The sequence below is a fragment of the Vicugna pacos genome, chromosome 24 (genome assembly GCF_048564905.1).
Source record: "Vicugna pacos chromosome 24, VicPac4, whole genome shotgun sequence".
Taxonomy (NCBI): Eukaryota; Metazoa; Chordata; class Mammalia; order Artiodactyla; family Camelidae; genus Vicugna; species Vicugna pacos.
Genome location: NC_133010.1, coordinates 13,779,904 through 13,797,649, shown reverse-complemented (window position 1 = coordinate 13,797,649; position 17,746 = coordinate 13,779,904). Strand labels below are relative to the sequence as shown.

Here is a 17,746-nt window from a genome sequence, read left to right as displayed (position 1 = left end):
TTTACAAACGTTTGCTGCCACAATTCCCTGGAGCTGCTGAGTCCTCATTGTTCCTTAAGACTTACTGTTCTATGATACTTTAGCTTCCATGAGATATTCCAAAATCCCTCAACTAAATAATATACCTTCTCTTTTTTTGTTTATTCCAGCTAGGATCAGTTTCCATCTTTTGCAACTAAACGACATTTAATTCATATGGCATAAAAGTAGAACAGGTTGGGATATAAAGAAAGTAAAGGGAATGCTGCTTTTATCTATACATTTATCTATAGCACTTAAATTTTTACAAGAATTAATTCTTGTATTATTTTCATATCTTACCAAAAAAGAGCCACTGGTTTGAGTAACAATCAAAATGTTCTTTTAGAAGTGTTTTCCCAACTTCCATTAGTATTTTGAGGATTCTGTCTTACAACCTGCCTGTGACTTAATGCCAATTTGCATGATTACCTTATCCTTGTGAGTTATATCTATTTAACACTAGCTTAATAAAGGTGCAGTTCAACATATCAAAAATCTCAGTCTAAAATTAATTTACCCAAAATATAATTTCACCTTATAGATAAATTAAGTCCATGAAATTTTTAAACGTGAAATACCTCCAATAGTGGCATTTCCTCAGTGATTATGGGATCTAAACGTCGATCAGGACCATATTTAATAGACGTTTTCTCTTCTTTTGTGTTGTTAAGTCGCGGACCTTGAATTTCTAAATCTTGTCTCCCTCTGACTGACATACTCAAGGAATGTTTTCCTAAAATAAAATACAATCAATGCCCTAAAATAATGTGATACATTAATTGACATCAACTTAGCTTGAATGTATGAATACTGTACATTTCAGATTATTTCTAGAAAAATTCTAGACAATTACTGATTAACATGGTTAATCAAAGAATTAAGCATATTTTACTTTCATGCAGAACCACACCTGCTGCATGCTGCCCAATTTCTCATTATTATTAGGATTTACTTATTGTGCAAAAGGACTACCCATCACTAAACAGGAAGTTTTTTGAAGCCTATATTGAATCCTAATGACTATTAACCAAAAAGATCTATCTGAGAGAATAGCTATGTTGGGACCAACAAATTGATTCAGGCTGAGAAAAGATCTATTTTCAAAGAAAAAAATTCCAAAACATTGAACAGGTCAACTTTTACTTTTACTCATATTCAAATGTATACACTAATTTGAATTAATTCTGGATTATAAATAACTACATCTCAATAGATTACACTAAGAAAATTACAAGATAATATAGGTAGCTTTCTCAAAATTAAGCTCATTTAATATTCATGTGAGATTTTTTTTCCCAAAAGCTTCTACACACAGTGCAAGTAGGTGTTAAAAAAGTAGGGTAATACCTCTTCCCTGCAGAATACTTAGAGCCTTCAATGTGCTGACGGTCACCATGATACTCCCAGACCAGATATATAATGTAGCATTCCCCATACCTCATTTGACCAAGAGCGCTATTAGCATTTTACATAATAATGAAACTACACTAAAATATAAAAATACTGCTTATAAGATACAATTTATTTTAATAGTTAATTCAGGGTCTCCTCTCACTAATGTCATAAAATACTACATAAAGTATTATACTAATGTATATATTTGGTACCTTAAATTAAGGAATTAGCTATATTTTACTGACATAACTTTGTGGTACCAGATTAAGATCCTAGGTATGTACCAGCAGGAAAGGGACGAAGTTTCAAGCTTTTAACACTTAGCTAACATATTAAAATATTCAAAAATCAGCAAGATTATTTATAAAAGAAACTTGTCTAGTGTTTGTCAACCAAAAATTATATATACAGTACTAAAAATGCAGAATATCATACTCAAATTTATTATCAATTTTTTGTTTATAATTTTTGAATACTTATAGCTTCATTCCACTCCTGTATGCTTTTTAAAAAAATGCTCTATTGAATTATCCTGTATGTAGCCAAGTACAAATATCAAACTCAAGGTTAAAAGGACCAACAAATTGACCAAGTGTTCTCAAAAGATTTCCCAGTATTAATAATTAGCTTTTTGTAAATGCTAAATTCAAGTCTACCAATGACTATTAACAAAGTTGTTTATTTTTGAAGTAATGACAGAGTTCATAATAATCCAAATTATTCATTATTCCATTTGATGAAATGTCTTCATTAAAGGTACATTAAACCTATTATTAAAATACCTCATTTTCATTCATTTTATTCTAAGGAGGTTTAATTATTAGCTTCTAATTGTTAAGCAATGCTATAGCTTTACCTGTGTGACATCCAGGAAGAGCACCAATGCCATCTACTGTCACAGAGCCCTGAATAGTGCCAAGATTATAAAGAACTCCCAGAATATGCAGTTCCCCTATGTGATGGGGAAAGAGCTTTAGCCTTGCCTGCGGAGATATTTAAGTCACTCTTGTTATCTGCTTTCATAATATCTTAAGTAGTGCAATACCTAAATTCCGTAATCCTGCAGAAATACAAGCTCATGACCTAAATTTTTAAATTATCAATTCATTTCTCTTACTGGAAAGCATTTTTTTCAAAAGAAATTTTCTAAATTCAACAATTATAGGACTGAATCCTCATCAATATTTTTAATAAAAATCAAAATATTCTTGTCAACCAAATATTATACGAAATTACCACACTTATCCAAGAAGAAAGCAAAAACTTTTCACAGGCCTTTTAGGAAATTAACAAACCAAAGACCACTGCAAACCTACTTTCCCAACCAATTTCCTCCTGCGCAATTCCAGTTTCCTAATTAAATTTTAGTCTGTAAGAAAACTGGAATATGAAACAAACTGAATAAAATGATTTTTTAAATGTTCCAATCTCACTTTTAGAAAGGCTTGACAGAAAAATAATAAAACAATTACCACTTTAGATTCTTCACTATTAATTAAGAATTCTGAAATAACTTCAGTTCCAATCATTTCAGGTTCACCTTTTACCTGAAAAGTAAATTATTTTGTAAAATACATTCTAATGAATTCTAATCAGATTATTATTTTTATATATATCAATATTTAAGAACACTAGTAATAATTATAATTAGCATTTACTAGGTTTTTACCATGTGCTAGACAATATGCAATGTGCTTTGTTTTCACACCTGGAGTAAAGTCATGTGTTAGCAGGCACTTGATATATTTTATTTTCATTTCATTCAGTCCAATTCAACTGCCGAAGATAAGTGATCTACTCAAAGTCACAGCCACCAAGAGGATAAAACCTCAAGACATAAAGTTCAGTTGCTCATTGTCAAAAATGGTCAAAATGGCCATTTAACTTAATCCTACAATAAAAGCAATTTTTTTTTCATATTTTACCCCAGCCAGCCTTCTTTTCCAAATTGGCAAATTACACATAGAAAAAAGTAATGACAGCTTAAACAGATCGGTAGACAATAAGAACTGTGAGAGACAGCAAAAGCGGCTTGTCTCTTCCAAATCAATGACATCTGTAAGAGACTATGGTCTCTGGTCATGTAACAAAGCAGAGCTAACTGGCTCACTTTGGGGGTAAACCTGACCCTTACAAACCCTGCTTTACTTTTATCATGAAATTAGTTATTTGACACAAGAAATAAAAATTATATTTCCTAAATTTCAGTTCAACGTCTTAGTCCATCACCAGTAGAAGCTCATGAAGAAAACCAAAGAGTCTGAAGTTCATAGAAAAAAATGCAACTTCACTATATGCAACAAAATTTTTCACTTTACTTTAATAAACCTTCTTTAAAATCTAATTATCTTGAACAGATTAATAAACTTTAAAAACTAATAAATCTTAAAAAAAACATTTCCAAGCGTAAACAAGTCATACTCTTCTCATTTGTATTCTAGGCATCCAAAAAACATTAGAAAAATTATCAAGGTTGCTAAAATTCAAGTCAGAATAGAGCTTGGGAAACCTCAATCTTTCAAAACTATTCACAGTGAGTAGATATAATCACAAAATGTCTTCAGTGAATTTAACCAGCAACAATTAAGACTTTTTGTAACTAGGGAAAATAAACATTAAAAAAGTACAGTTCAATGAACAGAAGTTGAAATGTTATTACAGCATCTGTTAAACTATTACTGAAACATGCTTATCACAAATACCTTTTAACAACTTACTAGTTCTTTAACTTCTTCATTATCCCTTCCACTGACATCTTTAGGTTGAAACTTCCAGAGCAACGATAAATCAGTCAACAAAAGTGGAACCTTCAAAGGGTTTCTAAATGCCACTTCCACTGTTATTGGTTCTATAAAAAAAAAAGCCCAAATTAATAACTTTAATAAGCCCTACACATCACCCTATGTTTCAATTCTCTGAACACACCTTGCTTTCATAGCTCTGCATTTCTGCCTAGACTGTCCTTTATCATCTTATAAATGTCCATTCATTCAGGATCCAGTTTTAAAATGACCTTCTCCAGAAGATTTCCCCAATCTCTCTGTACTAAAAAATGTCATTCTCTCTTCTGTGTTCCAAAAGCACATTGCATATTCCTGTGTTAAACCCCCACTGCTTGGGTTTGTAAGTGCAGTTCACTAAATTATGAGTCCTCCATTTACTTTTGCATCCCCAGCTTCCAGTCATATCTGGCATACAAAAAAATTGTCTTGAATATGCCATAAGTAAAAGAAACAAGAAATGAATAAAAATTCAAGCATATCACCTTCTACAACTGCATGTGGAAATCTTGAATTATCGGAATAACTGTTCAAACAGTATTGCGTGGGATGGAAATTGGATGGAATCACTCCTCTGTTAACCACGGCCACAACTTGCTCCTCAAGTTCCCGCCACTGCTGAGAGGATTCAGAGTCATATTCCTGATCAAGACTTACATGGGTAGCTGCTTGCTTTTCTCCTAAAAATAAAAAGTATTAAATACACATATTTATTAACACCTGCCCTAAAGCAAAATATATTTTAAATAAAAATCTAAGGCATCCAAATAAATACATATACACACTCTTGCCTATTTCCAATTATCTCAGAGAAAAATATCCTCTTCTTAATTCCAGCCTAATTGGAACTTAACTTATAATATTAATGTTCTTTACCTCCTGACTCTGAAAGAATACATTTTCCCAATCTTCTACAATTTTATATAAAATTCTTCAAACATATGGACAAAGCATGGAGAAAACTATAACAAATACTTATATATCAAAATTTTAGAAATGTCAACCTTATTATACGATCTGAAACATTTTTGATAAAATAAATGATGTCCTCAGTGTCCTGTTGCTCTCCTTCATGTCCACGGGCACCACTTCTTTCCAGAGCGACCCCAAACTTGAAGTATAGCATTCACATCCGTTTTTTTTTTTTCATTTTACCAAATATAAGTGTATACATAAGCAATGCATACAACTGGTTTCTATGTTTGAAATGTATATAAATGAAATGATATTCGATCCATCATTCTGTAACTTTTACTCAACCTTATGTTGTGGGTATTATTCATGTTGAAACATGCAGATTTAGTTCATTAATATCCTACAGCATAAAACCATCATATGACTATACAAAAATGTATTGACTCAGGCCCTGCTGTTTCACTTTTTTGGCTATTAAAAACAACACTGCTATGCTGCTATAAGCATCCTGAGAAATATTTTTAAATAAAATACTAAATTGGATCTCATGGAGAAACATATTAAACTCCAATTAAAAATGCTTAGAATTACAAAGTTTACTTTAACATGTATCAAGAGCCTTAATGCAGTTATACTTTTAGCCTAGCATTGCCATTCTAAGGCTCAGTCCTAGAGAAATAATCCTGTATTTTAAAAAGCCTTACAACAGCAGAATGCTGGCAACTGTTCTCTGCTTCTGCATACATTTAAAATTGTCCATAATAAAAAGCTAAGACAAGTTTTATCCACAAAGATGTCCATTACAACTCGATTTTATATAAGCAAAAAGATGGAAACCGTCTAACTATATAACAAACGTTAAAATACTTTACATGCACTGAATGGATTACCTTACAACCATCAAAAATGTTTATCAAGATTATGTAATAACATAAGCATTCTTTGTATTAAGTGAGAAAAGCCATTATAATTACAGCAATTTTATCGTAATCGTCTTTAGTTTTTAAGGCTGGAAGGAAAAACACTGAAGTGGTAGTTTAGGTGGCAGTATGATAAACAATATGGTACAGTTATTTATTTCCAAATATTAACAACTAAACATTATTTTTTAAATGGAGAAAGATGGAAAAACTTAAAAACAAAGTCACTAGGTAACAAAGCCAAATAAAACTTTACTAACCATCTGCTGGTCGTCTGTCATGGCCAAAGAAAACCCGTGTTGCAGAACTGTTAATATATGGTAAAGGAAGCTGCGGTAAAGGACCATCTGGTGATAACTGACTTACATTCTAGGAGAAATACAAAAGGAGAAAAAGAATTTTTGAGAAAACTCCATTATCTTACGTGTATCCTCATTTTTTTTTAACACAGAAAGTATTAAACACATATTAAGCAAGAATATTAATAAATAGTTTTACTTAATGCATAAGAGTCATAACATTTTATAACTGGGAAGAACTTTAGATGTCATTTATTCTGGTTCAAGAGAATCTCCCTAAGGTTACTCAGCTAGTTAGCTCTCTCTGGATGTTAAATCTCCAAAAATTATTTTCGTGTGTATTTTATTTCCTGTGACTCATTACAGCAGCCATCTGTCTAACCAATGATTTCAAATTAACAAGTTAAAAAGGGGTAGTTATATGTTGCAGGACAGATAAAACACTCACTATTCATGGACCTCGAGGAAAAAGTTACAACTTTCCATTTTTTCCATGAAACAATGCTTTAAATTTACTATTCTCCTGTCTCAGTGAAATACTTTTCCTTCCTATTAATTTTTCTAGGTTATATCATAATAATCTGTCTACTTCCCACAGATCCATAACTCTTCACCTTTCATAGGAAAAAGACAGGAACATACTTTTCCAAATAATGGTGAGATGATCCAATATACTACAAAGTCAGTTATAATTCAAAAATACATAATGAAGAAACAGTCCACAAAGCTCGTGGCATCTTAAGATTCCAAGTACAGCTACAAATCAAATGTTTACTGGAATATTAAACTTCTCTTTTATGAGAACTGTGGAAGGGCAATGCAACTCAGATCTGTGACCAAAAGCCTAGCCCACCACATTTCACTATGACAGACAATTATATGCATTCAAATGAAACCATTTATAAAACTCCTACTAGACAGTACTGAATATGTTTTTTGCTGAAAGTAAGGACAAGTATAATTTTAATATCTATTCCTGAAAATGTGTTCACCTTGTAAACATAAAGATACTCTCTGAGGAAGGCCCCTTGTTGAGCAGCAGATTGTTTACTTTCATTGATTAAAATATGCCTAAAAGCAGACACAGCATTATCCAGCTGCCTTAGAGTATAGGACTGACGCCCAATGGTAAAGTTAATGTGATCCTCCGCAAGAGACCAGCCTTTTCCTTTGTAAACTTGCATGGCTTGACAGTAGCAGCGTAAAGCATGTTTTTTCTGTAAGAAAATACACAAAAAGTATTACAATCTAAATTTCTCTTGAACTGGAAAAAATACACACACACAAAAGTCTAGTAACTGGTAGTTAGTTCTTCCTCTAACAGAGATTGGGATGATGAGGAAAACGAAACCAACATATACAAAACCCCTTTGCAATTATTGCTAAAAACCAAGAGGTCCTGAGGCAGGCAAGCAGCTGCTCTGTCCAAGGGCAAGAAGTCTAAGAAGTCAGGGATAATAATAATGACTTCATGGAAAACCACCTGGGAGTTTCCAGAGCAGTAGCACATGGAGTAATGGATCAGCTGGAACTAGGTCATTATCTTATAGCTGAGAGCTACGTTGTAAAGTTTAAATTTTGTCATGGTCAGCTCTCTCTCTACCATTGCGCTGGGCTGAACAGTAACGTGTGTGCCAACACTACATGTGTCAGTATACGGTTTTTGGGTGTACATACATTTGTCTTGATTGGTAGTGACAGAGTTTAGCATTCTTTTCTTCTGCACACTGCTGCATCCTGCCACATCCACGAGCAGATATCTGGTTTTAATTTTATTGTCATTGCCACCCTCTGAACTCAGACAACCTCCATCCTAAAGATGGGATCTGGTACCAAGCAAAAGGCTTCTCTCCATTAAATCCTTTGCTTCAGAATAAACTCTAACACCTACTCCCCTCTTCAGGGTAGATTACAAACTCTGTACTATGTTTAGCCAGAATTATTCATTTTTTTAAGGAATGTTTTCTTGATAAAGAGATAATGAAGGCAAATCAAAATCATCTGCCACTTGATAGCATTCAATGAGAAGAACACAGGAGTTCTGCAGTATTCCTACAAAGATACCTGATTTGAATCTCAGTATGAGGGAACAATGGACAAGCCTAAACTGAAAGATACTCTACAAAAATAACTGGCTTATAATCATCAAAAGTGTCAAAGTCATAAAAGTCAAAGAACCCTTCTGAACAGGACTCTTCATTAAGAAAGACACTTACGGGGCAACTGTCAAAACCTGAATGGAGTCTGAGGATTAGACAGTAGTACTGTATTAGTACTAAGTTCTTCATTTTCACTGTTGTTTTATGGTTACACAGGAGAAAAATTCTTGTTTCTAAGAAATAGGATATATGTCCTAAAGTACTGGGGGGCACTGGGGCACTAGGTAAACAACTTAACTCTCAAATGGCTTGGGTAAACAAAAATTTATGAACTGTAGTTGTAACTTTTCTATAAGTTTAACATTATTTCAAAATAATTTTTAAGTGATGTTTCTTCAAAAAACAAAGTAATCTCCATATTGCATTTAGTAAAGGAGCACAGACACTGAATCTTAAAAACTGCGAGATACAGAGGAACAACTGAATTTGTCTAAGTGTCAAGTTCAAGTGCATTTTTTAGGTTCTCTTGGGAAAACGTCTAAAGAGATTAAAGAGGTAACAAGGATTTAAAGTCTGAGTTTTAAAGTAAGAACAGAAAGACTGTCCAGGGTATACTGGGCACAAACTTAAACACCTTCTCTAGTATTTAATTTTTTTTAAACTGATTTTAATCTTTTCTAATACCAGTTCTCTTTCTGTAAATGGCTTTTACTTGTTGACATTCTTAATGAAAAAAAATTTTCTGGGGACAAGATAAGCACTTCAGTACGAATGTTCAGAGAGGACTGAGAAATGACATCACTATATATGTATCTCCTCTATCCTCCTCACTCATGCCTGCCAACACACACACCTGTTTTTAATGAAAATGTCATGAAACATTTGAATTTTTGAAATGTTGGTGCTTCTCAGAAACAACCTGGCCTCAGTCAGAACTGTGTGCTCTATGAGTACCCTATCTTCCAAAGAAGATACTTGTTAACCAGCTTTACTAGGGCATATATTTGCTTTTCCAATAGGTCTGCATTTCTAGTTATATTTTCAGGTTTCTACATAGTATTTAAGAAGGAGATTCCCTGGGTTCAAGGTATATAGGGTGTGGTCACAAAACAGCAAACCAGCTACCTCAAAATCATTAATTCCATTAGATAACTATAGTTAGAGATGATTATAGGCCAGACAGCAAATGCATCTCAACCTACCACAGCGTAGCATTTTTAATTTGTTATAACTTCCTAGAAGCAATACGCCCTTCAGATTGTAAATACCAGATCCAATGACATCATAATCACAAATGAAACTATTCACAAAAGTGGAGAAAGATGCGAAAAAAGGATGACTTATTTTTAACAAGAGACACAGGACTATTCCTAATGGGGCATACAATTTCCCTTCTAAGGAAAAGAAACCACATGCTTAATACATTTTGTAGATTTTTGAATAGAACACTTTGAAGCAAAGACAAACAATGGGATAATATGTTTCAGATGCATTTTGCTTACTATGGAAAAAAGAGTTGTGAAAAATGATAGAATTTTTAATTTCTTCCCCCACTTCAGAACCTGAGAAATTCTAATTCATAAAGTGCATCAATTATTATAAAGTCTTGGTTTTATAAATATTCTTAGTTTTATATTTAATATAAAGCAAGCTCACATATTTTCTAACTTGTCAGTTTCCAAAAACAGAGGAAGGAACCCAATCTTGAAAAGGTGTTTTTCAAAACTCATGGCATTCTTACATGAAATTGAGAATAATTTTTGAACATCTTTATTTGTATCTGTGAAATAGCATACAGTTTAAAACACTGGTATGTTCTGGTTAGCACAAACTCTGAAAAATGTAAATATGTTCATAAAAATTCATATTAACTAAATTTTTAAAAATCCTAATACTCCCCTACTAGATTAAAAAGTTCCCTAAGAGACAAGACCATGTTAGTTCTATGGGTGGTGTATGCTCAGCTCCCAGCATAGAATACAGAGATGACTACTCAATCCTTCTATCTTATTTACAGTAAACCACAGTATCTCACTGCTATTACCACTCTTTGCCTCCAGAAAGCTCCCTCCAACTAATGCTTAAAAGGACAACTGAGGACAGATAAATCTCTCCAAATTAATAAAGATCTCTTCCTACCAAACTGTTTCCAGGGACAAGAGACAGAAGATTTCTAGCCATTAAATATTTAGTAAATACCATTATAAGACAGTCTGAGAGACAACAGAAGACCAGAGATGAAGTAGGGAAGGTTCAACCACCTTTAAGAAGAAATAAAATTATTTAAGTGCAGTATATCTGGCCTTCACAAACACGATTTGGTTTAACCTCACAAAAACCTGGGTAAAATTTCAAATTTTATAAACTAAAAAAAAAAAAAGGGGGCTCAAAGAAGTAACTTAATAAAGTCAGGTTGTGAGCAGAAGATCAAGACTGAAACTTAGATTTAAATCCAAATTTCATGTCCTTACCAATATAACACATGACCTCAGAACAAAATTTAATTCCATTTTTAGAATTTTAAATCATAAAAAATTGACAAATGACATATATTCATAAAATAACAAATTAGGACAAATGAAAATTAAAATAAATAACAAATTATTTTCTTTGTAAAGAAAATGCACTTACCTGCCCTGCTTTACTAAACCGATGGCCTGCCAATATCATGTGAAACGCGTATTTTCTAACCATGGGACTCTTCATGTTTATAAAGCAATGTGCCGCCTGTTCCAAGAGAAGTGCACTTCGAAGATCAGAATCCTATTGAATGTTTAAAGAAAAAGGTTAATTTCACAAAATTAAAAGTAAAAAGATAATCAGTGAAAAAAATTTACTTTCTTAAAATAATATATGGCATAGTCAACGTTTAACTTAGAAATGTCTGAGGGTAGAGATCAAGAGACAATGCCAGTCTTGAGATTCTTTTTTCCAATATGCACAAAATATTATTTTTTAAATCATTCAAAACATTCTCTACCATGAAATATTTTCTTTTGCTTTTCATGGAGCCAAATGTCTGGTTATGACATACACTATGTCATAAATCTGTGAAGAAATGACAATCCCTTTCCAAATGGCAAAAAAATATATAAACTTGAAATTTAATACAGGTATACTGACTTAAAGATAAACCAGAAAACAGAGTACAGGGAAAAAAAATAGATTCACACCAATCTAATTTCTTCTGGAAACTGACCTGTGACATACAATAACATATGTCCATCCATCCAAGGAAAAAGGAAAGATGAAACAAAATCTGTATAGATCATGAAATACTCTAATCTAACTCTATCCTCTATAAAGTTTTACTGTATTTAAAAGGAATTCTCAGTTTTTGCTTCAATTCAAGAGGGCCAAAATGACCGCTTTTCATTAAAAAGTCCAGAAGCTTCCCCTTTAAAGATCATCACCTATTATTAGTGTATTAGTAAATGGTACAACCCAAATTACTTTCCACTTCAACTGACTTATCAGTCTCTACAAAAACCACATACTTCATTTAAGACTCACCCATAAGGAAAACCTTTCAACTGAAAGAGCCATCATCACTTTACAAATAACTGAGAAAGTACTGAAGGTTGCTGATCAAGTATCAACAACATTTTCACCAAACTTTCTCTAGGTTTTCAGCTATTCTCAAGCTGAACTTACCATGCCCTTCCATGTGTTCTGCTGCCATTATTTTCCCCAGGGAAAGTTGAAAACAGAAAACATTGACTTTAAATGCAATAATTTCAACAAATTATAGTTATATCAAAAAGTGTTCACAGACCATTGATTACTATAACTATCTCTGTAGCAATCATAAAATTATATTAGAATAGAAACAGATCTGAGGAAACAATCTAGAAAGCATTCAATAAATGGTAGATATTATTATCTATTTCAACCCCCTCATAACAAAAACTAAAAGATCAGATGATTTTTCTCATTAAGTTAGGTCCAAAAGCTAGTGAGTGGGGAAAATCAGGACAATACAATTAACAAGCAGTTCTTAATCAAGAGTTTGCATCAGAATTATTTGGGGGGAGCTAAGGAGCTTCCTTTTTTCAAGTTTTTAGGAAAATGTTTCCTTCTTTAAAAATTAATACAGCCTCTTTTTTCCCTTAAAGAATAAATGTTTGAAGAAAAAAAGTGAGCATCTTTCTTTCCCATCTCATGCCTCAGCTGATTTGCCAGAGGTAACTGCAGTTACCGTGTGGTGTTGGTTTGAGTCATTTCTCGCTCTCCATATTTTTATATATATATTTATGTGCTTATATGTTAAGTACAACAAATTTTTTAATGCACATACTTCTTTATATGTAAATGACAATGTACAGAGTATTCTTTACCTTGCTTTTTAACCTAATATCATGGACATCTTCCCAAGACATCTACATCTCTCACTTATTTTAAAATAGATTGTAGTCTATACAATGGACCATAATTTATTAATAGTCTCCAATTGATTTCATATTGCTACATACTTTTATTACTACAAAAAATGCTTCAATAAATCTTTATAAAAACATTTTTGAGTAACTATACAAATATTTTTATTAGACAAACTTTTGGAAGTAGAAGTGCTGAGTTAATAAAAACTACACATATATTTCAAATCCTGATCGCTATAATAGCCAAACTGGTACCAAAAAAGCTGTACCAATAAAAATTCCCATCAACAGAGAATGAGAGTTCGTTTTCCACTCTACTCAGCCAAAAATCATCAAAACAACTTTTTACCTTTTTATAAAAGAAAAATAATACTTTGTTCCTCAACATACATTTTTCTTTACTAATAGGCTGTTCATCTTCCATATGTTTAACGGTCTTTGTACTTTTTCTGTGAATTGCCTGTTTATGCTCATTGGTAAGTGGGTTTTTGTGATTATCTGGTTTGTCAGAGCTTTTTGTATACTTAATCAATATTAGGCTTTTGAATACACTTACAATAGTGTTTCCCAGTTTTGACATGAAAGAGTTCATTCTTTAGTAGTCAAACATACTATCTTTGCCTTTATGGCCTCAAAATATTGCATCAAACTAAGAAAGAATGTTATCAATTCTAGATTTAAAAAAATGCTCTCCCATATTTTCTTCTAGGTTTTGTGTTTTTTTTAATATTATACTTAGTAAAGCTGTAATTATATTACCATGTAATGAATAAGACAGGAATCAAACAGCTAATCAGATGTCACAGTACCTCCCAGTGAACCTAACATTCCCCACTAATATAATGACAGCTAATCATATGTATTATTTAAATCCTCATTCTATTGCATTATTCTCTCTATTCTGATCATTGTGAACAGTTTTAATTTCTCTAGCTTTATAAGCATTTTAATACCTAGAACAGATAATCCCCTCCAATTACATCTTCCATTTTGGAATTTTATTTAGGCTTCTCAGCAGAGCCTCAGTTTCTTTAAGTCCCATAAATTTCTTAAGTTTATTCCATGCACACATACATACATGCACACACAGCATAAAAATATTTCTTTAACTGCCTACAAAGCTTCATCAACCTGCAAAACTTGGATGGGCGGCAATCCTGGACATCCTAATTAAGATAAGGAATATGCCCTAGATATCTTTGATGGTGTGTAAATGATTCTAATGCACAATCCAATTGAGAACCAGCACAGTAAACCCTCAGCATTCTCAAATTTAATCAGACTGACCAATTCAAGAGAGACCTGGAAGTCCAGGGCATATGTTAATTTAGCTGAAGCAAACTCTGCCCCTTGGATCCAGTAAAGCTGTTTCCTGAGAAAGAACCAATTTTCAGAGCTAAACACCCTGCACTCATAACTCACTGCAGCTTTGTTCATTTAGTTCCTGACGGTGGCAAGTAAAGTAGAAAAAGCACTACTTTGAAAACAAAAGATAGAGCTCTAAAAAGAATGGCAACTGCCATCAGGGTTGATAGAATAAAAATGGAAGAATTTCACCAAGTGACAGTTTTATGCAGAAAGCAGAGGCTCTGAATGAGTTAAAGAACAAATTTTAATTTTAGTGGTAGTTCACATCCATGCTGTGACAAGTCTATTACACACGTTCTATAAGGAACTAAGGAAAAAACCCCATGACACCACTTCAACAACTCCAGCCTATGAACTTTGCCCACAACCAAGATGTAATTTAAACAAAAGCCAAAAAGGCAACATTAACTTAAAATATCAGGATAAATAAAGGGGAAAAAAATCATTTGAAGTAGAGGCTTCAACAGACACGTCCATAAAAAGAAACAGCTGATAAAGGCACCAGCTGCACAAACTTAACTGAATCAAATCTCAAGGATGGCATGGCACTAAAATTTTTTTCTCTGCATAATTGTGAAATTAATAGGAAGGTGCTAGCAGCTGATCAATTTACCATAGGAACAGTTCCTCCCAAGCTGGAGAAACTTATTTTAAAAAACTGCTGCTATTCCTATCCCTGAGAAACGGATTTATTGTATTTAGGTGGAGCAACAGACAAAAAGGGTTATAAGACCAGAATAAATGTTCAACACAGAAATGGAGACACAAGAAGGGGGAAAGTACCACGTCTTAAGCACCAAATTTAGACGTAATATGCTGGTAAATGTGGCATGTTTATCATCAAGCTGGGTTTGCTCTGCCTTGCTGAAAATCCCAGGGCGTAACACAGTAAGATCCACTTGCCCGTAAACTTACAGTCCAAAAAATAAAGTCAAGCACAACTCTTTTCATCCAGGCCTCACAGCTGTCTTTTGCTATAATGACACTAACAAAAATCTAGGAAAAAGAATTCATGACCGTGAAGACTATATAACTCAGTTTCCTACCCTCAGGGCAACTGCTTTTCATTTTATACAGCCTTTCTAGTTAACAAAATTACAATAAATACAAAGTATTAGTTAAAATTTAACAATCTTAGACACCTTATGCCTAGCAGTCTCTACTTTCATGTTATCTGAAAGAAATATCTGAAAGGTATAGCAGGAAGGGCCACTGAAAAATCACAATTTCTGGGGAAATATATCACATTTACCTCCATCCATCACTCCAAAGTAGTAAATAAAAATGACAAATTTCCTAGTATTTTACGATAAAATAAATCATCCAGGTTTGAAAAAGAAAGGTTAAAACAAAGAGTTGGAAAGAAAAAAGAACAATGAAAGAAAATAATAAGGTTACAATGCAGACAGAAGAATATGCTCCAAAGAAATTTTATTCAAGCTCCTAAACCATAAATTCCTTTTACATTCACTGATAATCTCTAGGTTGAAAAACAGAGCAACATATTCAAACCCAAGTTAAGGTTATTTAATACAATACAGAACATTAACACACTCAAGAGCCTATATTCAGCTCTACTAAATAGTTTACGTCCAGCAACTATTCGTGTTGGACAGTGTCCATGCAATACCAATTATTAAACATTTTTAGTATCATTCTTTAGCCTACTTAGTTATACCTTACAGAAACTTTTTTAGAATAGTTAATGGTTCAGTTCAACAAACATCTGTAAATCATATACCATACATCAAGCCCAGTGCTAGGTACTAGGGATAAAAATGCAGAAAGCAACGTAGTTCCCTACTCTCAAGAAGCTAACTGATTAAATATGATTCCCAATACAATATGACAAATCAGGTCTTACACGTGAGAGGGCAGGACAGGGACGCTTAGAGCATCCTGGGTACTGCACAAGACTGAAGGACAGGGCTGACATCGGGACTACCAAATTAGGTGAAGAAAGCGGAAAAGGGCTACAGCCCAGGAGAAGGATATTAAGAACATGAACCAGGACAACAGTAGGAGGGATTTTAAAAAAGAGAGAGAAGTAAAATACTCAAAAGATATAAACAGAAAATATGTTTAAGAAGTCAAAAAAAATCCCCTAATTGTGTCACTGACAGCACAGAAGAATACATTTCAAGTAGTTTCTGCCTTGAGCAAATGAGGAGCTGGCTGGTTATAATTTAAGACCATGCTCTATAAAGTAAGAAAGTGCAAGTTTAGTTATTGATATGTCAACTCAAAGGTGCCCTGGAAACACTCAAGCAGATAAATCTAAAAGTCAGCTAGCCATACAAATCTAAAGTTCAAGGAGACGTCAGGTTGGAGACAGATTTGAGAGTGAAAATCATGACTGTGAATAGATTACCCAAAACATGTATAGAATAAAAAAGGACAGTGGTCCAAGGATTAAAATCCAAGGATTAAAACCCCAGGGTACATTAATACCTAAGGGGCAAACAAAGGTGCTTGATTTTGTTTTTACTATTTTTGAGCATTCATTTAAAAAGTATGTCTTTAATCATACTGACAAGGAATTACTGCCATTCTTCACAAGCCTTTAGTCAATGCAACTTAATGGCTGGTGTAAACCATCAATAGCAACTAAAAACGGATTTTTCTCCCTTTTGAACAATTCATAATCCAGATTTTTAAATGCTTAAGATGATTTTTAAGAAGTTCATATGAGTGAAAATAAAATTTAAAAATTCCTGGGTATCCTTTTTAAATGTCGATTTTACATTAGGAATAATGCATATGCATGTTGGTTTAAATATTGTTATCCATAAGTCAAAATCTAATTTGTAGAAGATACACAGTGCATGTTTGTTTTTAATAATAATGCAGACTTAAAAGTGTGTAAACAAAATAAATTCAGTTTACAAAATTCTGCATTTAAAATTAATTCAACAAATTACTAAAGTAGCCAGGTTGTAAATTCCCAAAGAGAGAATCCCTTCAAATTTTATTTTGCATAACCCCTCGAGCAAAAAATAAACATTTTAAAAAATACAAAACAATACTAATTAAAACAAATACTATATAGTTTCAGTACCTCACTGGTCAACCGTATTAGGAGAGCTGCAGCCTCTGAGTATTTGCTTTGGCTTTTTAAGATTTCAGCACTAAGCAATACACATCTTTCAGCCAATACCATATTCCTAAAGAAAAAAAGACAAGAAAAACATAATTAGCCAGGATTTGCAGATACTGACAGGTATATATAGAATAGATAAACAAGTTTATACTATACAGCACAAGGAAATATATTCAAGATCTTGAAGCAGCTCACAGTGAAAAAGAATATGAAAATGAATACATGTATATTCATGTATGACTGAAAAATTGAGCTGTACACCAGAAATTGACACAACATTGTAAACTGACTATAACTCGATAAAAAATTTAAAAAAAACATAATTAGCACTATAGTCATATTTTAGTACATCATAGTAACCATGTGTTCAACAAAAGTTTCTAATTCTAGTTTTCAAATAAAAAGAAATCCATGTCCATGTTTTCCACTTAACAAAAAGGTTGGAAAAAAAAACTTCAGAGAATTCTCAT

At 32.8% G+C, this 17,746-nt stretch overlaps 1 protein-coding gene across 2 annotated transcripts in view; it reads right to left on the bottom strand.

Moving 5' to 3' along the window:
• TRAPPC8 (trafficking protein particle complex subunit 8) overlaps positions 1 to 17,746 on the bottom strand; it is a 63,215-nt gene that overhangs the window by 19,129 nt on the left and 26,340 nt on the right. For both annotated transcript variants that reach the window (XM_015239924.3, XM_006205073.4), the window contains exons 11-19: positions 17,235 to 17,340; positions 11,061 to 11,192; positions 7,323 to 7,547; positions 6,292 to 6,400; positions 4,682 to 4,876; positions 4,134 to 4,264; positions 2,889 to 2,963; positions 2,273 to 2,399; positions 600 to 754 (exon numbers count right to left, since the gene is read on the bottom strand). In XM_015239924.3, coding sequence (XP_015095410.2) covers positions 600 to 754; positions 2,273 to 2,399; positions 2,889 to 2,963; positions 4,134 to 4,264; positions 4,682 to 4,876; positions 6,292 to 6,400; positions 7,323 to 7,547; positions 11,061 to 11,192; positions 17,235 to 17,340 — 1,255 coding nt within the window. The remainder of the gene's footprint in view (positions 1 to 599; positions 755 to 2,272; positions 2,400 to 2,888; positions 2,964 to 4,133; positions 4,265 to 4,681; positions 4,877 to 6,291; positions 6,401 to 7,322; positions 7,548 to 11,060; positions 11,193 to 17,234; positions 17,341 to 17,746) is intronic.